We start from the raw sequence: 23722 nt of genomic DNA on the forward strand, positions 1-23722 counted from the left end.
AATCGCACAATCTTTATATACAACCAGGGTGCCAAAACACGTGATTAAAATAGTTCAACAAACGCGTACACGGTGCTGATTGGTAAAAACGCTCGCTTCAAACGAAAATACGATGATAAGTAACAACATGTGGGGACAAAGTCCGTAACACACCCCCCATCCTACATTTGAGACCACCCGGGCGAAACTTTTCCCCTGTCCCAAGGTATGTGAATTAAATCACGGTGACTTGTGTTGTGTGTACGATGCAAGCTAAAAACATAAAAACGACAAAAAGTGCTCTATTACCTAAAAATCCGAGAACTCTAACACGTGTTCGTGCTCCCCAAAACACTAGTAAAGCGGAACATGTATGCGCTTCATCTGTAACAGGCGTCGACGTTGACTTTTTGAGGGCCCCTTCCGACAGGTCGGTCGCTTGATTGTTGAGAACTGAAGTAGGCAAGCTCTCATCGGCTCCATTCTGTCCAGCATCGGAAACATCTGTGCGACTGCACTCTCCATCGGTATCGCTCTCATCTTCCTGGCCCACCCCCAGCAATAAAACTTCTTCAGCTTCTACAGCTTTCTGGGGGTTAGTGATGAAGCTATAAAGATAGTCAAAAACTTTCTCTTCGAAGACGGTTTCTGGGAGAGACATGACCATTTGTGGATCCCTTAGGCCCTTCATCACGCACAGGAACATTAAATCTTTTCGAAGACGTTCGTTTGTTGGGTAGGCCCTTCTACCCAGAGTGTTTACTGTCTTTACAAAGTCACATGCGGACTCGTCTTGTGGTTGTCGTCTGTTGAAAAACGATTTCCGCATTCTATACAGAGCTTCTGGATAGTCGACAATCAACTCGAATTGATAAACAACGTCTTCTAAAGACATCTCAGCAACAGGTAAGTGACTTAATCTGAGAAGGAACATTTCTTGAATCGAAGCCAAGAAAAACGGTTTCTTCGCTTCATCGGGAAGCTTGGTGAGACGACAATAAGAATGAAACAAATACAAAAATCGTTGTAAGTCGTCTCCCGCTTTATAGAACGGCCGTGGAAGGTAGAAGATCGGATCCATAATACTCACAAAAATGCTAACCCTTTTGGCGGTTGTGAAATCCTGGCGCGCTCGCCAATTGTAACGATTATTTTCTCGTTTGTATAGCCAGGCTTAGTTTCACATTCACGGTGAACCGCGACACCTTTAACTGCACGTAACTGTGAGTAACCTTCCACTGCGAGACTGTGTAGCGTTATCACGCTAATGAAACAAACCGATGATTTTTGACAAGCCGCATTTTATTGGTCTTGGCCAGACGCCGACTCAAGCCTTCTTTTCTAAAATCGCACAATCTTTATATACAACCAGGGTGCCAAAACACGTGATTAAAATAGTTCAACAAACGCGTACACGGTGCTGATTGGTAAAAACGCTCGCTTCAAACGAAAATACGATGATAAGTAACAACATGTGGGGACAAAGTCCGTAACACTTGCAAGTGATCTAGCCGGGGTATAAAGCTATGTTCTTCTACCGACGCTACAGAGCATCTTTGCTCGGAGTTCACAATGCATCGGTTATTATTGCAGTCACACGTGGAACTTAACTTCGAAACTAGCGCGCACGTGCCGGGCTGGCAAACATCCTCTCCGCAATCCCGCCAAACATAGAGACTGGACAAGGTAAGCGACTCTGGTTCCGTTGACTAACCTGACTTCGTCATCGCTAAAATTAGCCAATCGAATGGGGACTTTGCCGTTACGAACTTGTGTGAGATAGTTACCCGCTAGTACACCCTATTCATCATTCAAACGGAGGTTACCTTCAACTAATGCCGGAAACTCAAGGTCGGACATCTTAAGCATCGGATCTCTACAAAATAAGCCGAAAGTGCACACCTCGGTGGAAGCGGGGACGATCAGGTCTTCAACGATGTAGATTTTGTTCCGCTGTAGGGTCACTTTCCCATCAAGCAGGGGTGCCGACGAAGATCCAGCTTCTAGAAAGATCCAGCTCTGCGAGTTGATTGACGACGTAGATTTCACACTCTGTGATCAAACCAGCCACTTAAACTGATAACGTGACAAGGCCTAACACCTATAATGCAGTCCCGCTAGCCGTTGTTAGCTGTGTATCAAACATAGGGCCCAGTGTAGTACTCGGATTTTTGGACAAAACTTTATCGAACAAAGTCTTAGACATGAGTGATACGCTGGCTCCCGTGTCTACCAGAGCACAAATGGACAAAGAACATAACATTATATTAATACTTTCATAAGCTTCTCCACTATTGTTGTTGAGATGTTGATCTGTATACATCAATTGAATTAATCCAAGGGTTATGATTCGTAACTGTGCTTTGACGGTTAAAGCAATCCTGCCTAAATGAATCATGTTTAGAAAACTGTGTACTTGAACGTGGCTTGTTTCGGACCCCGTGTGCTTTATCAGCAGAGAACTTACGGTTTCGGTACCGTTGATTCTTACCGTCAAACAGGCCTTGCGCACATGATCTCCAATGTTCAATGTTTGTCTCAATGTGTTTTTACTGAAGACACAGTTTCGTCAATACTGGAAATTTGGCCTTGAATACTGTCGTTAAACAATTTGATTTCGCCAATTATCTTTGCAAGTTCATTCTTCATCGAAACAGTCGCTATGTCCTGGTGGCTTTCATCTGTTTGTGAAAGTCGAGTGAAAGTGAATACGTCCGAACACGGAGTCTTTCCAGAGATGTCCAGGGCAATGGCTCGGGCGCTGGAAGAGAAGAAGTCTCTGCCGATCTCTAGGTCTGCGACTAAGGTTTCCGATGTTTTACGGTTTATCAAACCCCGGATCAACGCCAAGTAGAGTACCTCCTTTTTCATCGTTTAGGCTTAAAATAAAAAGTTCTTCTGCTATGACTTTTACATTCGATTTCAAAGAGTATTTATGAGAAAGTTTCTCACTTGGGAGATTCCTACTTTTTACTTTCACTTTCGAACGGAAATGACACCGTTGTCCATTTTCAACAAAAGCCAGAAGATATTGATGGTGGCCACGTGGTATTCTTTGAAACAAACCAAAACGCACCCTCGGTGAAAGATCCGTTGTTGCGTGAAAAGTTCAAACAATATGACTAAGTCGTATCATAATGCCTGCTGTGTAGCAATTTTTTTATTTCTAAAGTGACAGATGCCATTTGAATCAATTAATTATATTATTGATTAAAACTAAAATTTTGTATCTAATAAAAGACCCATTAAGCTGTTGAAGTCAATGCAAATTCCAAAATAACAATGTATGAGATGCTGATATATATAAGTTACACGTATCTTTCATTTCCTTTACTTCCTTGCTGATTCGAAACGATTTCATGATTTACGGGTTTTTATGGGCGATGTCTTTGATTTTCGGATTGATCTTGTATTACTTGATTAACGATGTTTTTGCTCAACATTAGCAGACATAACCATCGTTATTTGACGTCTTACAATTGAAGCGGTGGCGTTAGGTGGCGTCACTATATTGATTTCACGTTTATTATTTGCATTCGTTGTGAAAAATTCTATATTAAGCTGTGCGCTGTGTATCGCACGTGTTTCGACGTGATTTGAGCTATGCGTTTTACGTTTGCTCTTTCGCGATAAGCACGTTTTATGAAAGGCAGTCCACTTGGAATTTAGTGCAAAACATACGAAGTATACGCCTGCATACTGTTGTGTTGTATCAATACTAATATTTTGTTGCTTACTTGTTGGTGTAATTGCTTTGCTGGAAAGATCACGCCTTTGCCCTTTGTATTTCTTCAAGTTCAGATTTTCAGTCGACGTGACGCTTTAGTTTTCCGAGCGCGGCAAATCCGTGCAGAAAACAATTTTGGTCTTGGTAGAATCTGGACGGTGTGTGGCAAAATGTTGATTTTATATTGTATTGGGTTTTGTTACTTGTGCTTTTTCTTTTGGGCCTTGGTGTTTTTTGTTATCTTTACATTTTGATTTACGCTCATGAATTTCTTTGTTATTATTGTTGAGTTTTGTGTGATTTGCCGCTGAGCGCTTCGGTGCATTGACACGGTGGATCGCTTGATTGAACACGTCTATTCCTGATTATTGACCTGCACTCATTAGCGTGTGATGGATTTTCTTTTCATGAAGGCAGTAACTTTACGGTAATTCTATATATACAGAGTGAGGATCCGTCTTTATATTGCTCTGCAAAAGGTCGCTATATTGAAGCCTTTTTTCAAGATATGCTTTACATGTCCGTTGGTGACTTATATACTGTTAATTGACGAACGGTATTTTAACAGTGCTATAGAACAGTACAATACAAGCGAGCTGTTTTATATGACAGAGCCTGGCTTTAAATGGGTTGTGAAAGCAGTAAAATAGTATCTAGCAGTAACATTCTGTAACAAGCACCCTATCAAAAAAAACAGGTAAAAGATAAAACAGACGAAAACAGTTATTTTGGCGCATTAGTTTTCAGAACAACACAAATCTATGTATATACCAGAGAGGCTCCGGTAGAATCAAGACGAAACACAAACGCTAACACATATCAGAAACATTGGTGTCCTAATACACTAGAAATAAAATATATTTTGCACAGCGAGACTAACGGAGGTCCTGCCACTTACTTGCCGCTACATTCAAAATTACGCTCTCCACAGGTAATGGAAAAAATAAAAAAAGTAAAACATTTCTAAAACAAACTACCTCAACCAAAAATTACCAAAACTACCTCAACGGTATACATTACTTGACTCTGCTTAATACTTACTGAGTTGTAACGTGGTATCATCTCATGTTATTAACGAGTGTGTGGCAAGACAACTTGCTACAGAAAAATGAGGCAATATGGACGTGAGTCTCTCAGCTGCATTGTGGACGCTGAGACCTTTATTATAGTAATGTTTTATAATAGTATTGCGTGCGAGGCGCCATGGCATAACTATACCTTCTACTGTGTATATTACTGGGCTTCATAGGTTTGATGACAGGATTTGTTTCTCCGATTTGTACTCCGTTGTGGAAAAATAAGAAAACTCGTCCAAGCCTGAAGCGAGCTTGAACGTATGATGTCATAATAAAACAAACTAAGATGCTGGATTGTAATAACATAAAGGTGTTTATCGAAGGTTATAAACAAAATCTATTGGTCCTTGGTGAACTTATTTCTTAGAAATATAATATCATTATTCATTATATTTCACAAAACTATTTACAACATTATAAACTCTTTTGTATTTATAACTTTTATGCCTTTACGTTTTTAACGAAAAAGGACAGGAACATTATAATCACATCTACTACATGCGTGACGAGCTAGGAAGTATTTTTAAAACTTAATGACGTCACAGCAAGATTGGAAACTACTCGGAAAATTACCTCATTTTGTTTTTTGGTCCAAAAAGGAAACATTCCGGTTCGTGAGAACACTTAGAAAAGGTGACGTTCGTGCAGGATTTTCAGGCTCTAGCTCGGGTTCGTCACATTCGTATTTTAAACTGCACATCGGTTCGGCAGCTTCAGCAACTTTTTGGTTTAACGTTGTCTTATTTGACGGGTAGAAAGCTGTTTTTTGTTTTGTGTTCGCCACTATAGCGTTAACGTTGTTGTGCATGATGGGTTTGATGAATGTTTTTAATGAATAGTAATGATTGAATGTCTTTCTCGTTTGTCATTCGATATGTATTTATTCGTTCACTGGATTTTAATGAATTAAAAACCGATAATAAATTAAATTAAAAAGCTAAACGTTTTTATAGTTTATGATGTGATGGCGTCAATAAATAACAGTGGTGGTTTTAGTGCCAAAATAACTCATTATCTTCAGACGTACGTGTGATTTCCATTAAAATAGGGTATAGTGAAATGTTACAAGAGTATTTATGGCAGATTATAAAATCATGTGTTTTTGCACGTATTTACTCGTTGATGGAAAAACTTCAACGCAAATAGGGAGTTCCCGGCTTCTTGGAGCAAAAATTAAAACGCATACATCGTAATCATTACGATTCGACGAATTTTACGATCTTAATTATAACCTTTTTAATTTCTTGTCGTCACAAATATTTTGCCATACTGCATGTAGTGTTACTTCACAGGACGCACAAACGGTGCCTTTTTCTGCGCAAACAAATTTTCTGCTCACCAAGATGTAGGTGACCATTTAATCAAACGATTTGTTTAGAAAAACTTTCGAAAATAGTTTAAAGAAAAAAGAAAAGGTTTTTAAAATCAACTTAACCTAGCTCATCATTTACAGCAAAGTGGTTTTATATACGCTTTCTGCAACTTTTAAGACCCGAAAGCAAAATAAAGAAAGATTCGAATCAGTAGAGAGAATTTATCCATTAAATTGAATTAAACTCTCCCAAAAAAAGTTGATCATTAAACGAACAGTTTTCAAGTCGACGATTTTGATGTAAGTTGGTGATTAGCATATTTCATGGCAAATATACAATTTTGCATATAATATTGTAAAATTGAAGTTATATAGGCTATAACCAGGTACTGGAAAGCGTTAGATTGTCTAATATGAATCTCTTTCCTAAGTATGAGTAAGCTTTTATCTTTAGATAACCTTAAATAATTAAGTAAATTAAGTTGTAGGATACTTGTTTTTGCAAAACATGGTCTGCTGGATGCTTACAGTGTTGATTCAGTTTCTGTTGTTTTCTCGCGGATCGTCTAGAAATCCTTGGAATTATTGTGATGAAGCGAGAAATATCAACGGAATTGATTTAGTTCGCATGTTCACGGTGACTTCATTTGACCATGTCAGCAGTATAGATATTTTTGTGAAAAGTGTTCCAAGTCTTGATCGAAATGTTTTTTTTGTTAATTGCACAAACCGTGGAATAACAAAGGTTCCTCAAAATTTGCCAACAAATGTGGAAGCGTTATTACTTAATGCCAATGTTATACGACGTATTGAACGAAGTGATTTCCTTTCCTATCCAAATATAAGTGCCTTGGGGTTAGATTCAAACTGCGTTCCACGTGTTTTAGGCAAGCTTTCTCTTCCACCATGTAATGACGACCTGTACATTGAGCCTGGTGCGTTGCAGCATCTTGTTCATTTGAAATGGTTGAGTTTTGCTGGGAACTATTTTCACGAGTTTCCACAGAAACTTCCACTTTCCATAAAAGGCTTGGATATAACTTGGAACTTGCTTGGGGATGTAACTGAACAACTACGAAAATTTTCCAATTTAACTGTTTTAATCGGTAGTATCAATTGTTTTCGTCAAGTGTCAATCAACACCTGCCCAAGAAACTTCACAATAACACAACCACTATCTTCCAGTTTGCAATACATGGATTTAAGCGACAATAACTGGACATTTATCCCAAAAAACTTACTTGGTAATCAATTAAAAGCGCTTTCTATTGCCACAAACCGCATTTCTCGCTTGAGGAGAAACGATTTTGTAAACGCGACAAATTTGGGACATTTAGATCTGTCCGGTATGCTTACCGTATCCCCGTGCTCATTTGTTGTAGAAGATGGTGTGTTTGATCCACTTAACCATCTCAAATTTCTTAATCTTTCACTAAACGGCATTTCGTTTTTACCAGATGGGATATTTAAAAATAACGAAAATCTTGACATTTTAGACCTTTCTCTCAATTGTTTGCAAAAGACAATATTTGACCCAACATACCTGGTTAGTCTCTATAAACTACGATTTATTGACTTGTCGTATAACAATTATTTTCTTCCAGAAAATAAACCAATAAAGTTACTTCGTTTAGGAGAAGCTTATTCATCTTTGTCTTCCCTCGAAGAAATAATATTTGGATCTGGATTAAAGGATTACTTGAGATTAGAGTTTTCTGTGCAGTTCCTTGAAATTGACAATCAATCATTTGCCAGTTTATCAAATTTAACTCATCTAACCACAATCGATATTTCTTACTGCAATGTTCATCGCATTTCCTCCGATGCATGGTCTGGGTTGCGTCATCTTAATGACCTACGAGCCTCAAACAACCACTTAACTTTTGCTGATGACACTTTAAGTGAAGAAACAGTTGCTTACTTACATGGAAATGTATTGAAAAACCATTTTTCGTATCCAGATGGTTGTCTGAAATACCCAAACGAAACCCGTTACGACATCAGCGGTTTACTTGATTATTCGTACAACAAAATCGTCTCCATATCCGAGAAAACAGAGCTTTTGTTAGCGACGACAAAAATTCTTGATTTATCATTTAACCAAATAAGAGAAATAAGATCAAATGACTTAAAGCATCTGGTGAATTTATGCAGCATCGATCTGTCTCAAAATCCCATTGTGAAAATTGATCATTCTGCTTTCAGTACTTTGTCTAATCTCCGTCAGATTATTTTTTTTGCCAGGGAAGACTTGATCGTTGCTACTTTAAATCTCAACTTTCTATGTCACTTGAATCAATCAGCACAAATCCAATTAAGTTTGATTGTTCCAGGTATGCCTACATTTCTGAGTACATTGTTCTTAAACTGGAACGTCATCAACAACCATTGTAAAATAAACTCCTTGGTGGAGTTAAATGTTGCACAAAATGATTTTGGTGATACTGCTTACGCAAATCGAGGCTTTCTTCAATTTATGCCAAAGCTCAGAAACCTTGTTCTTAGCAACTGCCGCGTTATCTCACCTACGCCAGACAATTGGTTGCAAGGTTTAGATAATCTCGAAGTTTTTGATTTGAGCCACAACAAGTTGGCGATGTTTCCATCTACTTCTTTAAGAAATACAAAAAAGTTGAAGGTCTTAAATCTAAACTACAATAACATTCTTGAACTGAAAGGAAACTTGTCATTTCTTATTCATCTGGAGAATTTAACACTTGCTCATAACAAAATCGGTTTGATTGAACCAGGATTTTTTTCATATATAAAGCTTCAGATTCTTGATCTCAGTTCAAATTTCATTTTTCGACTTGACCCAAGTATTTTCAACAAAGATATGTTGGACTCACTTGTGTATTTGGACGTAAGGTGGAACGAACTTGATTGTTCTTGTTACATATGGGATAAATTCCATCGTTGGTATATATCTGACGCAAGTGGCAAACCAAAACTTCCAGGATTTTTCGCACAATGCACATCGGTTATTGATCAATATTATGGCGGCTGTGTGACGTGTAAATCCCCGACTAATTTGCACGATCAACCGGTGTCTCGATATGGGTTTAACACATCGTGTGATTTGCAGAGTCATCTCACATTCACAATCGCATTTACATTATTCTTTGCATTGTTTATTTTATGCGGCGCTGCTGGTTACAGCAAAGTGTTTAAGAGATTTGTATTTCGAAAAGTTCATGAATATTTCAGAGTTCAATCATTAAAACCAGGCGATATTCCAGCAAGACTTTACAAAAACAAAAACGCTTTTGTATTCTTTGACCACAACAATGATGAACTCGGTGATTGGGTGGATAACAAACTGGTACCTGGGATGATGAACGGAAATCCATCGATTGAACTTTTTTTAGCTGGTCGTGACATCGATGCTGGTGCGTCGTCAACTAACAATCTTCTCCGTCTTGTCACAAACAGCCGCAAAACCATTGTAATTTTTTCAGGAAGATTTTGTGACACACCGATTTGCAAGTAATTATACAAATTTTTATAATACAATAGAATTGCGCAATAATGTAGTCCGCAGTTGCACATATTTATGGGTATACTTTACTATACGCACAAAGTCAAGAATTCTGAAATTTACACCGATCGTTTTCTATTGCAGGTTTTTGTTGATGGCCCTACAGGAAATCCAATACTCTGCTGGAAGGGATCAGCTGATATTAGTGGAGTGGCATGATGAAGAAGCAGTTTGCGTTCCAGAATTAATTCAACAGACTTTCAACAGAAAATTTTTCAATTTCTTGAGATTCGATCAAACAAACGACGATGAAGTTATGTTCTTTGAAACTCTGCGAACTGCTTTTGCGAGCAGCACAAGACTGAATGACCACGTTACTGAAAGCGAAATGTAGAATGTGGGAAATGTTAAATGTTGAGTGTCAAAGTTTGTTTTGTTAAGTTTGGCAAAAAAATATTCGTTTTTAAAATAATCTAATCACAAATTTAATTGATAAAGGATAAAATGTCCGATTAATATGGACTTATTGAAATGTAGATAACATATGTTAAAAGGATTATATAATCATTCATACAAAAAGACCTTTATTTCTTAACGTTAACATTTTGGAAATTGAAGACACTTGTTACAATGTTTTAGTGTGTTTCTAAAGAGACCATCACTTTAAGTGACTTGTAATGGGTCTCAGTTAAGTTATGAATAGTTGCTTGAGTATTTGTATAGTATTACTACCTGATAGTATATAAATAAATGGCTTTAATGTTAGATATCTTGTATAAGAAAGACTTTATACATTTTTGTTACATAATTTGTTGAATTAAACGCAGTCGTATGTATGCATTGATGATGTGTTTTATAAAGCTTTGTGACGTTCGTTGCCCAGGTGATGTCATAATACGCAAACGGATCACGACAAAACGTCACGAAAACAAATCCAAATTACCAAAAAGCAGAATTGTCTTTAATTAACTAAACGTGTGTTACGAAATTATTGCCTGCTGATTTGAAAGCCATGCGTAAATATTTCGCTGAAACAGTTCTTAAATATACGAAACATGATTTAGATCACTGGGTACCAGTCGACAGACATTGCTTCTATGAAATTTGTGTTCGCCCTAAATGTCATGATTGGTTTCTTGGCTTCCAAAAGTATTTAGAGTTCTTTGTTGCACCGACGGCTGTCTGATGAGTGTTTGTTTCTTCTTTGCGTGAAGTCCCGCCAAGCGAAAAGCAGCACGACACTTTAAAATAGAAAGACCGATATATAGTTAAATATACATCGCTAAAGTTTTTATCAAATTACTTTAAAACAGAACATTGGTGTAAAGTTAGTCGTTCTGTCATGCGACCGCTGGCGCTTGGGACAATGTTACGAAAACGCGGATAGTTTCCTTACGCGACCCGATCTTGACGCTTAATTGCTTTCTCTCGTTTCTATTATGCACACTTATAAAAACGAAGTGTATTGCAACCGAAAACCTAGGACGAAAAAGAAAACAACAACCCACGTGAAAGCCAAGCGACCAAAAATAGCAAGGTTTTATAACTATGCTTCTCGCTGCCGCCAAACTCAGAAACAGCTGCATACAAACAATACTGAACCACGAAAACAGACACAATTACTTCCATGAATTAACGCGGCGGTCTTAAAAGTTATTTGTCCACAAATATAAATATAAATTAGTTTGGCAGGCGAGCCATCTCGCGGCTGCAATCTTATAATTGGTGTTATTACAGTAAGGTGATGATTGTTCGATTGATTAAAATTATTCTCTGTCAAACAATGTTTGCGAACTTTACGTTAATATATCGTCGTCGCACGGCTAAAAGCTTAATACCCAGAAATGCGGGTACTGTACTCAGTTATAGGTGAAACACGTTTTGAAACAATCCTTTTATAAAACTGTGTAAATTCGAGTTGGTAATTTATGTTCGAAACGAGCTACAGTTACTGCAACTTTTGACGATTGTTGTGCATTGGTACACACATTTTACAGGCATTTGCAAAGTTGTACGTTTGCCTAATGAAGTATCACCGTAACTTATGTTTTGAAGTGTGGCTGTGTGTGCAGTGTGTGAAGTGTGTGAAGTGTGATCGAGCGAAAGATTCATTTCAGATCTGGCAAATGTTCTTATGTTCCATTATGTGTTTGAATTTTTTATATAAATACCAGTCATTGAAAAGATTGAACAAGAATTGACAAACTTCTGTCATGATTATATTACGAAATTAAACAATGATTTATATTGCATGGTCTTGACTTATCTGCGCACCAATGCAAATAAAATAATCGTCAACATGCTCTTGAAATGTCGTTGTCAAACTGACACGAAACTTTTCTTTGGGCCGTGCTTTCTTATTCATGAAGAAATCTGCGGAATCAAAAGAAAATCTCGGTTAATTTGTTAAAGATTTAACGATTATATAGAAGAGTCTTCAGGCTTGCCTTGGAATAAACATGCATTAGCTTATATTTTAAAACTTGCAAAATTAACAAAAAACTTGCGTGTTACGTGTCGGCCAATATATAGCTGCATTACATTTGGCTTCTTTAAATTTGATTCGATGACGTTAGGTGGCGCCACAACGTTGTTTTCATATTTTTGTTTTATCTGTTGTAAATATTTCTACAATTTTAGACTAAACTGTGCGCTATGTATCGCTCGTGTTTCTACGTGATTGGAGATATGCGTTTCACGCCTGCCCTTTGCGCTGTGAAGCAGGATAAGCACGTTTTATGGAAAGCAGTCGATTTAGAATTTAGTGCTGCAGTACACACGAGGTATCCGTCTGCTTACATTTGTGTTAGATCAATACAAGAATTTCGTGAGGGCTTCCTTGGTGTGTGAGTGCTTGCTGAAAAGATCACGCCTTCGCTTATTCTTATTATTGCAGGATCAGATTTTCAGTCAAAGTGACGCATTAGTTTTCCGAGCAAATCAAGATTTACAAATCTAAACTATAAATCCATGTATAAACCAAAGCGATCATGGCAGGACCGGGACGAAACATACAAGCGAAGGCACGTTACCAAGGAAACATTTGTGACTTTCCACTACAAAAACAAAACAGACGCAAAGCAAAAACAACGAAGGTGTAGCGACGCCACTGCCACTTCCACTTCAACGTAATTTTCGTTCCGCGCAGTTAATGGCGATTTAACAAAATAAAACGAAATTAAACGACTCTAAAGTACGACAAACTGAAAGTCTACGCAGCTCAAAAGATAATGCTTGAACGTAGGCTACGTTGAACGAGCCCAATCGCTAAAAAGGAATTAAGTAATATAGACCTGAGTCTTTCAGCTAAAGTGAATGTGCCCTGTATATCCTATCTTATAGAACCGTTCTATACTATGGTATATTGAAATCGAGGCATCATAAATATGGTTTATTGTGTATGTATTCCTGGGACTTGGTATAGATTTAATAAGAGGCTTTTGGTCTTTCCGATTTAAACTGCAAATCGGTACAAGAGCTCCTGCCAATTTTAGACTTAACGCAGCCTCATTTGACGAAAATAGAAGGCTGTTATTGTTTTGTGTTGGCCACTATAGCGTTATAGCGTTGTTGTGCATGCTGGGTTTTAATGAACGTTTTAATGAATAATAATGAATGAATGAATGAATGTCTTTCTCGTTTGTCATGCGAGTGGGTCAAAAATATTAAAAGCAGAATATAATATAAGATCATGTGTTTTGACATGTATTTATTTGTTAGTGGAAGAACTTCCACGAAAATATGAAGTTGCGTGACTTCTTGGAGCGAAACTAAGCTTAATTAAACAAATCCGAAAAATTTTACGATCTTAAGTCATGAGCATTTTTACTTTCTACGTCACAAATATTTTGCCATACAGTATGTAGTGTTACTTCACAGGACGCACGTACGGTGCCTTTTTCTGCGCAAACTATTTTTCGGCAGAGCAAGAAAATGGCGACCAATAAACCAAACGGTTAGTCCACAAAAACTTTTGTAAAACGTTTAGAGAGTGAAAAAAAGAATTAAAATAAACTAAACAAAGCTCATCATTTACAGTAAAGTGGTTTTATTTGCTTTCTACAAATTCTAAGAGCCGACTGCAAAATAATTAAAGAAAAAATATAAATAAACAAATTCGAATCGGTCGAGTAACATTGATCCATTAAATAAAACTAAACTTTCAAAACGAAAGAACGAAATTGATCTCCTAAAAGAACAGACTTTAAGATCATTATTTCGATGTAAATTGGTGTTTTGAATATTTTATGCTAAATATACAGTTTAGGTTGAGTAATCATAAATTGAAGTTATATAGGCTATAACCAGGGACTAAAAAGCGTAAATTTTCAAATATGGATCTCTTTTCCAAGTTTAAGTAAGAATTTATCTTTAGCTAACCTATAGAGTTATAGAATTACTTGTTTTTAGAGAACATGATCTGCTGGATGCTTATAGTGCTGATTCAGTTACTGTTGTTTTCTCGCGGATCGTCAAGAAATCCTTGGAATTATTGTGATGAAGCCAAAAATATTCACGGAATAGATTTAGTTCGTATGTACACGATGTCCTCATTGGAATATGTCAGCAAAATAGATATACTTGCTAAAAGTGCCCCTTGGCTTAATCGCAATTATGTTTATGTTAATTGCACAAACCGTGGACTAACTAAGGTTCCTCAAAATTTGCAAACAAATGTGGAAGCGTTATATCTTGATGAAAATGTTATTAGACGCATCGAACGAAGTGATTTCCTTTCCTATCCAAACATAAGTTTGTTGGGGTTGGCTTTAAACTGCGTTACACCTGTTTTAGGCAAGCTTTCTCTTCCACCATGTAATGATGACCTGTACATTGAGCCTGGTGCTTTGCAACATCTTGTTCATTTGAAATGGTTGGATTTGTTTGGTAACTATCTTTTTGAATTTCCTCAGCAATTACCTCGTTTTATAGAAGGACTTGATGTAACTTGGAACTTACTTGGTAATGTAACCGAACAACTACAAAAGTTATCCGAGTTGACTATTTTGTTTGGTCGTATCAATTGTTTTCTTCAAATGTCTATCAACACTTGCCCAAGAAACTTCACAATAACACAATCACTAACTTCCAGTCTGCAATACATGGATTTAAGCGGAAACAGCTGGAAAGCGATCCCAAAAAGCTTACTTGGTAATCAATTAAAAGCTCTTTCGTTTGCCACAAACCCCATACCTCGCTTGAAAACAGACGATTTTGTAAACGCGACAAACTTGGAACATTTAGATTTATCCGGTATGCTTTACGTATCCCCGTGCTCATTTGTTGTTGAGGACGGTGCATTTGATCCACTCAAACATCTCAAATTTCTTAATCTTTCAGAAAGCAACATTTCGTTTTTACCAGATGGGATATTCAAAAACAACAAAAATCTTGAAATTTTAGACCTTTCTCTCAATTGTTTGCAAAAGACAATATTTGACCCAATATACTTGGTTAGTCTCTATAAACTACGATTTATTGATCTGTCGTATAACAATTATTTTCTTCCCGAAAGTAAACCAACAAATGTACTTCATTTGGGAGAAGCTTTTGCATCTTTGTCTTCTCTCGAAGTAACAATATTAGGATCTAATTTAAAGGCTTATTATAAGATTGAGTTTTCTGTGCAGTTCCTTGAAATTGACAATCAATCATTTGCCAGTTTATCAAATTTAACTCATCTAACCACAATTGATATTTCTTACTGCAATGTACATCGCATTTCCTCCGATGCATGGTCTGGGTTGCGTCATCTTAATAACATACGAGCCTCAAACAACCATTTAACTTTTGCTGATGACACTTTAAGTGAAGAAACAGTTGCTTACTTACATGAAAATGTATTGAAAAACCATTTTTTGTATCCAGATGGTTGTCTGAAATACCCAAACGAAACCCGTTACGACATCAGCGGTTTACTTGATTATTCTTACAACAAAATCATCTCCATATCCGAGGAAACAGAGCTTTTGTTACCGACGACAAAAATTCTTGATTTATCATTTAACCAAATAAGAGAAATAAGATCAGATGACTTAAAGCATTTAGTGAATTTATGCAGCATCAACCTGTCTCAAAATCCTATTGTGAAAATTGATCCTTCTGCTTTCAGTACTTTGTCTAATCTCCGTCAGATTATCTCTGTTTTTAGGGAAGACTTAAACATCGCAAAATTCAACTTCAACTTTCTATGTCACTTGAATCAATCGGCACAAATCCAATTAAGTTTGATTGTTCCAGGTATGCCTACATTTCTTAGTACATTGTTCTTAAACTGGAACGTCATCAACAACCATTGTAAAATAAACTCTTTGGTAGAGTTAAATGTTGCACAAAATGATTTTGGTGATACTGCTTACGCAAATCGAGGCTTTCTTCAATTTATGCCAAAGCTCAGAAACCTTGTTCTTAGCAACTGCCGCGTTATCTCACCTACACCAGACAATTGGTTGCAAGGTTTAGATAATCTCGAATTTTTTGATTTGAGCCACAACAATTTAGCGATATTTCCATCTACTTCGTTAAGAAATACAAAAAAGTTGAAGGTTTTGAATTTAAACTACAATAATATTCTTGAACTGAAAGGAAATTTGTCATTTCTTATTCATCTGGAGAATTTAACACTTGCTCATAACAAAGTCGGTTTGATTGAACCAGCATTTTTTTCATATCTAAAGCTTAAGATTCTTGATCTCAGTGAAAATTTCATTTTTCGACTTGACCCAAGTATTTTCAACAACGATATGTTGGACTCACTTGTGTATTTGGACGTAAGGTGGAACGAACTTGATTGTTCTTGTTACATATGGGATAAATTCCATCGTTGGTATATTTCTGACGCAAGTGGCAAACCAAAACTTCCAGGATTTTTCGCACAATGCACATCGGTTATTGATCAATATTATGGCGGCTGTGTGACGTGTAAATCCCCGATTAATTTGCACGATCAACCGGTGTCTCGATATGGGTTTAACACATCGTGTGATTTGCAGAGTCATCTCACATTTACAATCGCATTTACATTATTCTTTGCATTGTTTATTTTATGCGGCGCTGCTGGTTACAGCAAATGGTTTAAGAGATTTATATTTCGAAAAGTCCATGAATATTTCAGAGTTCAATCATTAAAACCAGGCGATATTCCAGCAAGACTTTACGAAAACAAAGAAGCTTTTGTATTCTTTGACCACAAAAATGATGAACTCGGTGATTGGGTGGATAACAAACTGGTACCTGGGATGATAAACGGAAATCCATCCATTGAACTTTTCTTAGCTGGTCGTGACATTGACGCTGGTGCGTCTTCAACTAAAAATCTTCTTCGTCTTGTCACAAACAGCCGCAAAACCATTGTAATCTTTTCTGGAAGATTTTGTGACACACCGATTTGCAAGTGATTATACAAATTTTTATACTACAATAGAATTGTGCAATAATTTAGTCCGCAGTTGCACATATTTATGCGTATACTTTACTATACGCACAAAGTCAAGAATTCTGTAATTTACACCGATCTTTTTCTAATGCAGGTTTTTGTTGATGGCCCTACAGGAAATCCAATACTCTGCTGGAAGGGATCAACTGATATTAGTGGAGTGGCATGGTGAAGAAGCAGTTTGCGTTCCAGAATTAATTCAACAAACTTTCAACCGAAAATTCTACAATTTCTTGAGATTCGATCAAACAAACGACGATGAAGTTATGTTCTTTGAAACTCTGCGAACTGCTTTTGCGATCAACACAAGACTGTATGATCATATTACTGAAAGCGAAATGTAGTAAGTGGGTAAATGTTAAATTTTGAGTGTCAAAGTTTGTTTTGTTAATTTTGACAAAAAAAACAATCTTTATTTTTAAATTAATCAAATCATAAATTGGAAAAGGATAAAATGTCCGATTAAAATGGTTTTATTGAAATGTAAATAACATATGTTATAAGGATTATATAATCATTCATACAAAAAACCTTTATTTTTAACGTTAACTTTTTTGGAAATTAAAGAAACTTGTTACAATTTGTTAGTGTTTTTCTAAAGAGACCATCACTATAAGTGAGTTGTAATGGGCCTCAGTTAAGTTATGAATAGTTGCTTGGGTATTTGTATAGTATTACTACCTGATAGTATATAAATAAATGGCCATAATGTTAGATATTTCGTAAAAGAAAGACTTCTTGCATGTTTGTTAATTGATTTGTATAAGTAAACGCATTCGTATGTATGCATTGATGATGTTTTTTTAAAGCTTTGTAACGTTCGTTGCCCAGGTAATGTCATATTACGCAAATGGATCACGACAAAACGTCACGAAAACAACTCCAAATTACCAAAAAGCAGAATTGTCTTTAATTAACTAAACATGTATGATGAGATTATTGCCTGCTGATTTGAAAGCCATGCGAGAATATTTCGCTGAAACATTTTTTAAATATACGAAACATGATGTAGATCACTGGATATCAGTCGACAGACATAGCTTCTAAGAAATTTGTGTTCGCCCTAATCTAAATGTCATTATTGGTTTCTTGGCTTCCAAAAGTATTTAGAGTTCTTTGTTACACTGACCGCCGTTTGATGATTGTTAGTTTCTTCTTTGCGTGAAGTCCCGCCTTCTCAAATAGCAGCACGACACTTTAAAATAGAAGGACCGATATATAGTTAAATATAAATCGCTAAAGTTTTTTTCAAATTACTTTATAACAGAACATTGGTGTACAGTTAAATGATATTTGATCGATCAATTAAAATTATTCCTTGTCGGACAATATTTGCGAACTTTGTTTTAAATAGATCGTCGTCATATGGTTAAAAGCTTAATGTAAAGAAATGCTGGTATTGTACTGAGTTACTGGGGAAATGTGATTTGGTAAAATCCTTTTATGAAATTTTAAAAATTTGTGTTTGTAATTTATATTCGAAACGAGCTACATTTGATACAATTTTTTACGGTTTTTACGCTGGGCTCCACATCCTTTGACGCGTCACCCTTGTGCTGGAGATAACTTGCGTATAAGGGCCCAACTTTGACTTGGAACTTGCCATTTGATTCACTGATATGTTAAACACAAAATGCTCTATTTTGGATTCCAGCAGTAAAACTGACGGTTTATAAAATTGACTGAATCCAGCCAAAACAAATGGTAACCCATGACACACAGGTAGGTTGCGTAGGTTTAAGTGCACTTTGTAGCAAGCGCGGCTAAGGAAAGCGAGGCGGACAATTTTGCAAATTAACGTTACGTAATTATTTAAAGGGAAACTTCCATGTATTCGGGGAACGAAAATTCTATAGTAAACACAAATCAAGATTTCCCCTTGTGATATTTTGCGCACATTGTTGCACCACTTATAGGTCAGACATGATGTTTTTTAACTATAGCTTTTATGTATCTAAAAATTTTATCATTATTTCAGTTTTGTATGCGGTAGAAGTTCAAGAAAAATTGTGTTGCCAAATTTAATTCCTTTGAAATAAGTTTCAAAGCGTGTTTTTGTAAAATAAAAGATACTAATTCATTTCAGTCCTCTTACCTACTTCAAAATAATCCTCTCAGAAAAAACAAGCCACGCTTAAAATGGCAATTAGACACAAACTGGCCAAGATAAAACTTACACTGTAAAAGGCGTTAAAAACTAACTCGTCTTTAAATAAAACGTAAAAAAGCAAACGTTAAATAAGGTAGTATGGTATCGATGCATATCCTACAAGTATTTAGTCAAACAGCTTTCACGATAGGGTTCTGTAGTTTCACGTGGTTATTATTACCCTCACCCGCGTCAGCACCCCGCAAAGATGTTACTTGCGACCGGGTTGCGTCCACGCTGACTCATTTGCGGACATTCGCGGGATTCCGCATTTTTTAATTATTGACTGGTTTTTAAAAATGTTAGACCATCATTTTCGTAAAATGAAATACTCTTTTTTCGTAAATGAGAGAAAATTTGCATTTTCCGACTATTGTTACAATTCTTAAAAGTTGCTTCACTATTTATTTGCTTTAGTTTTCATCACTGTTGCGCTTTTTCTAATTTTTGTTTTATGTTAAGTTTGCAAAGTCTGTTACAACGGATGTCAACAGGTGTCGTTATGAGTCGCGATGAGTCGTTGTTATCAGCATGAAGCTTCCTGTTAAAGAATATCCTTCCTACTGTGACTAGAAACTGTAACAGAATAACAAAAGACGGAAAAAAGCTTTCCCACTTCAGCAACTGTTTGTCTTTAGTCAATAAATCATTGTTGCAATTTTTCTGACTTTCTTTATGCTTAGGCTACAAGTCTGCTTCTACGTAACAAAAGTAGGGAAAACATACGTTTGACCTTTTTATTACTTTTATTATTTTGAATTAGAAAAGAGTTTATTGGTGGCATTGTATTTAGTAGACGTTAGCGCAACCATTTTGTAGATAAACCTGCAATGGTCCCATGAGGACGCCCAGGATCGTTCCCCGGCAACAATTGGCACCTAGCGGTTACTTGCCTCCACCCTGCATGTAAACATCTTAACCGTGACCACAGTGATGATCTTGAGGATTCTCACTATATAGAGCAGGGGCGGCCAAACTGCGGCTCTCGAGCCGCATGCGGCTCTTTGAGCCTTTAATTGCGGCTCTTTAATGAATTTGCATTGTTGAATTAGACATGCATTTTCCCGGTCTAGACGAGTTGTTTGATCAGATTATGAAACAATGCGTTCTATCACACGTAGTAACAATGTACTCATTGTTAGTAATAATCAAATTACAATCCAAAAAGGACATTATTTTACAGAAGTGTGCTAACTTGTACACTGTAGTTAAGTAAACTGTCAGTTTGAAGCTGTACCTCAGGGCTGACCTAGTTTTAAGTCTTGGTTACGGTTACACTAATAATTTATAATTGCAAAAAGAGTTGGTGAAGCCCAGGTGGAGACTCATAGTATCACCACGCAGCAATAATGTTTATCAATAGCTACACTTCGTTGTGAGTGAATAAATTCGTATTTTTTATTGTGTTTGTGTTGCGGCTCTTTTAAAGCTCGAATTGGTAATATGCGGCTCGAGCATGAAGCAGGTCTGGCCACCCCTGATATAGAGCCTTGAGCAGAAATGCGCAACGCGCTGGTCGTGATTATCCGTAAAAAAGCTTCGCTGCGGTTACGGTGTGCTCGCTAGTAAGGTATTTTTAGGTAAAGAAGTTTTTTTTTTATTATACAGAGTTGGCATTTTCAATATAAGTTTTGAAAAACAGGTAAAAAACAAACGCTTTTAGTGTAGTTATTAAGCTAATTCAATCACCAGGGTGCATGACATCAAAGCATCACTATTGAGCCCTGGTATATAAAGTGTACCACTACAGTTCCCGAACAATGAAACCGGCTTCAAATTCAACAAACTTCAAAGAAATGGAACGACGAAGAGAAATAATGCACTAAATACACTGAAAACACTAAACTTTTACGAAATTATTTCAATCATGTTTATGACCGCATTAAAATTTTTTCGTAACAAGTTACATTATGTATAATAATAATAATAATAATAATAATAATAATAATAATAATAATAATAATAATAATACAGTAATAAGAACAAAACTTCCTATGCAGGTAGAGAAAGTATAAAGCAAACATAAACTTTATATATTACAAAGTCGCTTCGAATTATAGACTTTACAAAAAAGTGATATTGAAAACGCAAAATATTTCAAAAACACTTTCATTAGTTTAAACACTTATATATGAAAAGACACTATGTAGTATTTCAACTACAAAATTATCATATAACTTATATGACGATAGCTATATTATGTTCACAATATTTTAATACATTGAAAAAATAACCCAATTAAAATCGGAAAGTGTCCTTCTTTAGATCAAGCACCATTGACGATATCAAATTCTAAAGAACAACGACCAAACCGTAAGCAGTTATCGCTGCAGATAAATGGTATGAGAGTGAAAAATAACAGCTAAACCAAGATTTTCTATCCGTAAAAAAGTCCTTCTTGTTGCATGAACAGTCGACGGTATAACTGAAATTTGATAGGATCATCCAACTCCAGTAGCTCTTTTCTCATTTCCATATGTTTCATTTTTTCTTGCGCCAGATGTAAGGTTGATTTTGATTGATTTTTCATAAATTTCAAAGTTTTTCACAATATTCTTTTGCTGCTCTAGGTTCATTTGTGCAAACGTAACAATTTGACAAGAGACCATATGCTAAACCACGGTATTGAGATGGAGGTTCTATAATCTATAGACTCATCAAGGTCTGTTTCACATTTTTTAAAGTTATCAATAGCTGAATCATAATTGCCGTTCTCATAGTCACACCTTCCCAAACCCATGTAACAAGCAGGTTTGTATTTTTGAAGACAAACTTCCAGCTCCCTTTTAGGGTTTCCTTGAAAGCTTGGTAACCATGATTTCAAATTTGAAAGATAATTAATCAAGCATTTTCAGAAATATTTTTGAGGCTTCCGATGTATTACGTAAAACGGTAATTAAATACGATCCGAACATGTAATACAATTCCAACAAGATATGAAACTCTTTTCTTGGATTTAAGGTCTCTAACTTGTTTTTAACAAAATCAGATATTTCATCATCTCGTTTTTGCAGGGACCTGAGTTCTTTAAGAATCATCCCAGCAAAGAAAAGCTTTGATTCTGCATCAATATGTGGAGAATTAAACTTAGCATATAGGAAAGAAAGTCCCTCGTCCTGCGTCGCACTGGTTATAACATTGGTCGTGCCAACAATATCTTTCAACGCTTCTTTTTCCGATTCAGACAGCCAATTTTGATGCTTCCTGTAGAGTTGGATTACCTTAAAATATAGAGTTAATCGCGAAGCATTAAATATTCTGATAGCGATTTGATTTATTATAGGTTGATACTTGTAGGCTTCCTCTCTCATTTTTAAAGTTCTGTGTAACTCTTGGGCAATTCCAATATAATCAAGGAAGCTTTCTTTCCCTATGGCATTCGCGATCTCTGGGGCAAGAGGTTGTGATTCTTCATCGATATTAAATTGATTTCTTGAAACATTTTCCTGTTGTCCTTTTTCAAAGTATAATTTGAGTCGAACTTCACACGATATGGCTACTGCGTATGCCAGTTCATGGGCGCCAGCTTGTGTTAAAGCATGACACTTTAACAATTTTTCAATTACCTTGAATGGAGAAGTAGAAACAACATCTTTAAAAGTTAAGTGTATTCTACCAAGGGCAGAAATAAACAAACTGCTTGACCGAAATAAAAATTCCTTTATTCCAATTGGTTGGTGGGATATGCCAGAGATCTTATCCAGTATTTTGTCAACGTCAAAATTTTCAAGATCTTTTTCTAACTGACTTTGAAAGCTTTCCATTACATTTATTTTGCCAGCATCAATTTTGTTTGAAGATAATTCAACAAATTTTTCAAACACTGACTTATACCCGTAAACAAAACAGGGATTGGATAAAACATTGGCTAGGTTGTAACCGTCTTTTTTATCCACATCCTCATCTAGATAATTAACCATTTTCGTTACAGGTTTGATAAGTTCAGTTGTCCATGACTTATTTTTGGTCTTTTCTTGTCTTCCGAGTGGAAAGTGTGAAGCATATAAAGCCATGCCATCAAATGAAGTACCGCTTGGTGTGTGATCGTCATAAAACCAATTGTACTTTTTATTTTGATTGCTGTTTAATGAGGGAATAGAAACATTGTAAAGACGAGTTTTCCTTAAACCAAGTACAACCATGAAAAATACTACACAAAACCATCGGAAATATTCTAATACCGATTCCATTTCAATGCTGTCAACGTCTTCAGTCATGTTTTCAAAAATTTCATCCTCCAGCAAAATGATGTGTTCAAAATCTGAGAAAGGAGTAATTTCTTCCCGAGCCAATGATCCCATCCCTACTATAGCATATCGACATGGGGGATTTCCCATAATTTGTTCGATTTCGCTCGATATATATTTCATCATGTCCGCATAGGATTGTGAGACCAAAGTTTGAAGCTTTTTCATGAATTTTGTTTTACCTCTTTGCCTTGCCTGTATTTCTTCATCCGATATATTTTCCGGTATATTTTCTAACTTTTTGAGATTTTCACAGGTTTCACTTTTGAAGTCGTCCACTTTTGTTGTAATAAATTGTACCGTTTCCTTAATTTTATAA

The 23722-nt window shown here is 36.2% G+C and overlaps 2 protein-coding genes across 2 annotated transcripts; both read left to right on the forward strand.

The window, feature by feature from the left end:
- Positions 1-7025: 7025 nt before the first annotated feature.
- On the forward strand, positions 7026-11876 carry LOC143452668 (toll-like receptor 9). The gene is made up of 2 exons (XM_076953720.1): positions 7026-9580; positions 9717-11876. The coding sequence occupies exons 1-2, from the start codon at positions 7290-7292 to the stop codon at positions 9964-9966; spliced, it is 2541 nt and encodes an 846-aa protein (XP_076809835.1). The 5' UTR covers positions 7026-7289; the 3' UTR covers positions 9967-11876.
- A 2105-nt stretch (positions 11877-13981) lies between these two features.
- LOC143452667 (toll-like receptor 7) lies at positions 13982-19816 on the forward strand. The gene is made up of 2 exons (XM_076953719.1): positions 13982-16965; positions 17102-19816. Exons 1-2 carry the CDS (start codon positions 13988-13990, stop codon positions 17349-17351), a joined length of 3228 nt encoding a protein of 1075 aa, XP_076809834.1. The 5' UTR covers positions 13982-13987; the 3' UTR covers positions 17352-19816.
- The last annotated feature ends 3906 nt before the right edge of the window (positions 19817-23722 follow it).

This window comes from Clavelina lepadiformis, chromosome 4 (assembly GCF_947623445.1).
Source record: "Clavelina lepadiformis chromosome 4, kaClaLepa1.1, whole genome shotgun sequence".
Lineage (NCBI taxonomy): Eukaryota > Metazoa > Chordata > Ascidiacea > Aplousobranchia > Clavelinidae > Clavelina > Clavelina lepadiformis.

Coding starts and splice junctions, on each gene's coding strand:
- LOC143452668 (XM_076953720.1), top strand. CDS start 7,290: ATGGATTTAAGCGACAATAACTGGACATTTATCCCAAAAAACTTACTT. Junction 9,581..9,716: donor TGTGACACACCGATTTGCAA/GTAATTATACAA, acceptor TTTCTATTGCAG/GTTTTTGTTGATGGCCCTAC.
- LOC143452667 (XM_076953719.1), top strand. CDS start 13,988: ATGATCTGCTGGATGCTTATAGTGCTGATTCAGTTACTGTTGTTTTCT. Junction 16,966..17,101: donor TGTGACACACCGATTTGCAA/GTGATTATACAA, acceptor TTTCTAATGCAG/GTTTTTGTTGATGGCCCTAC.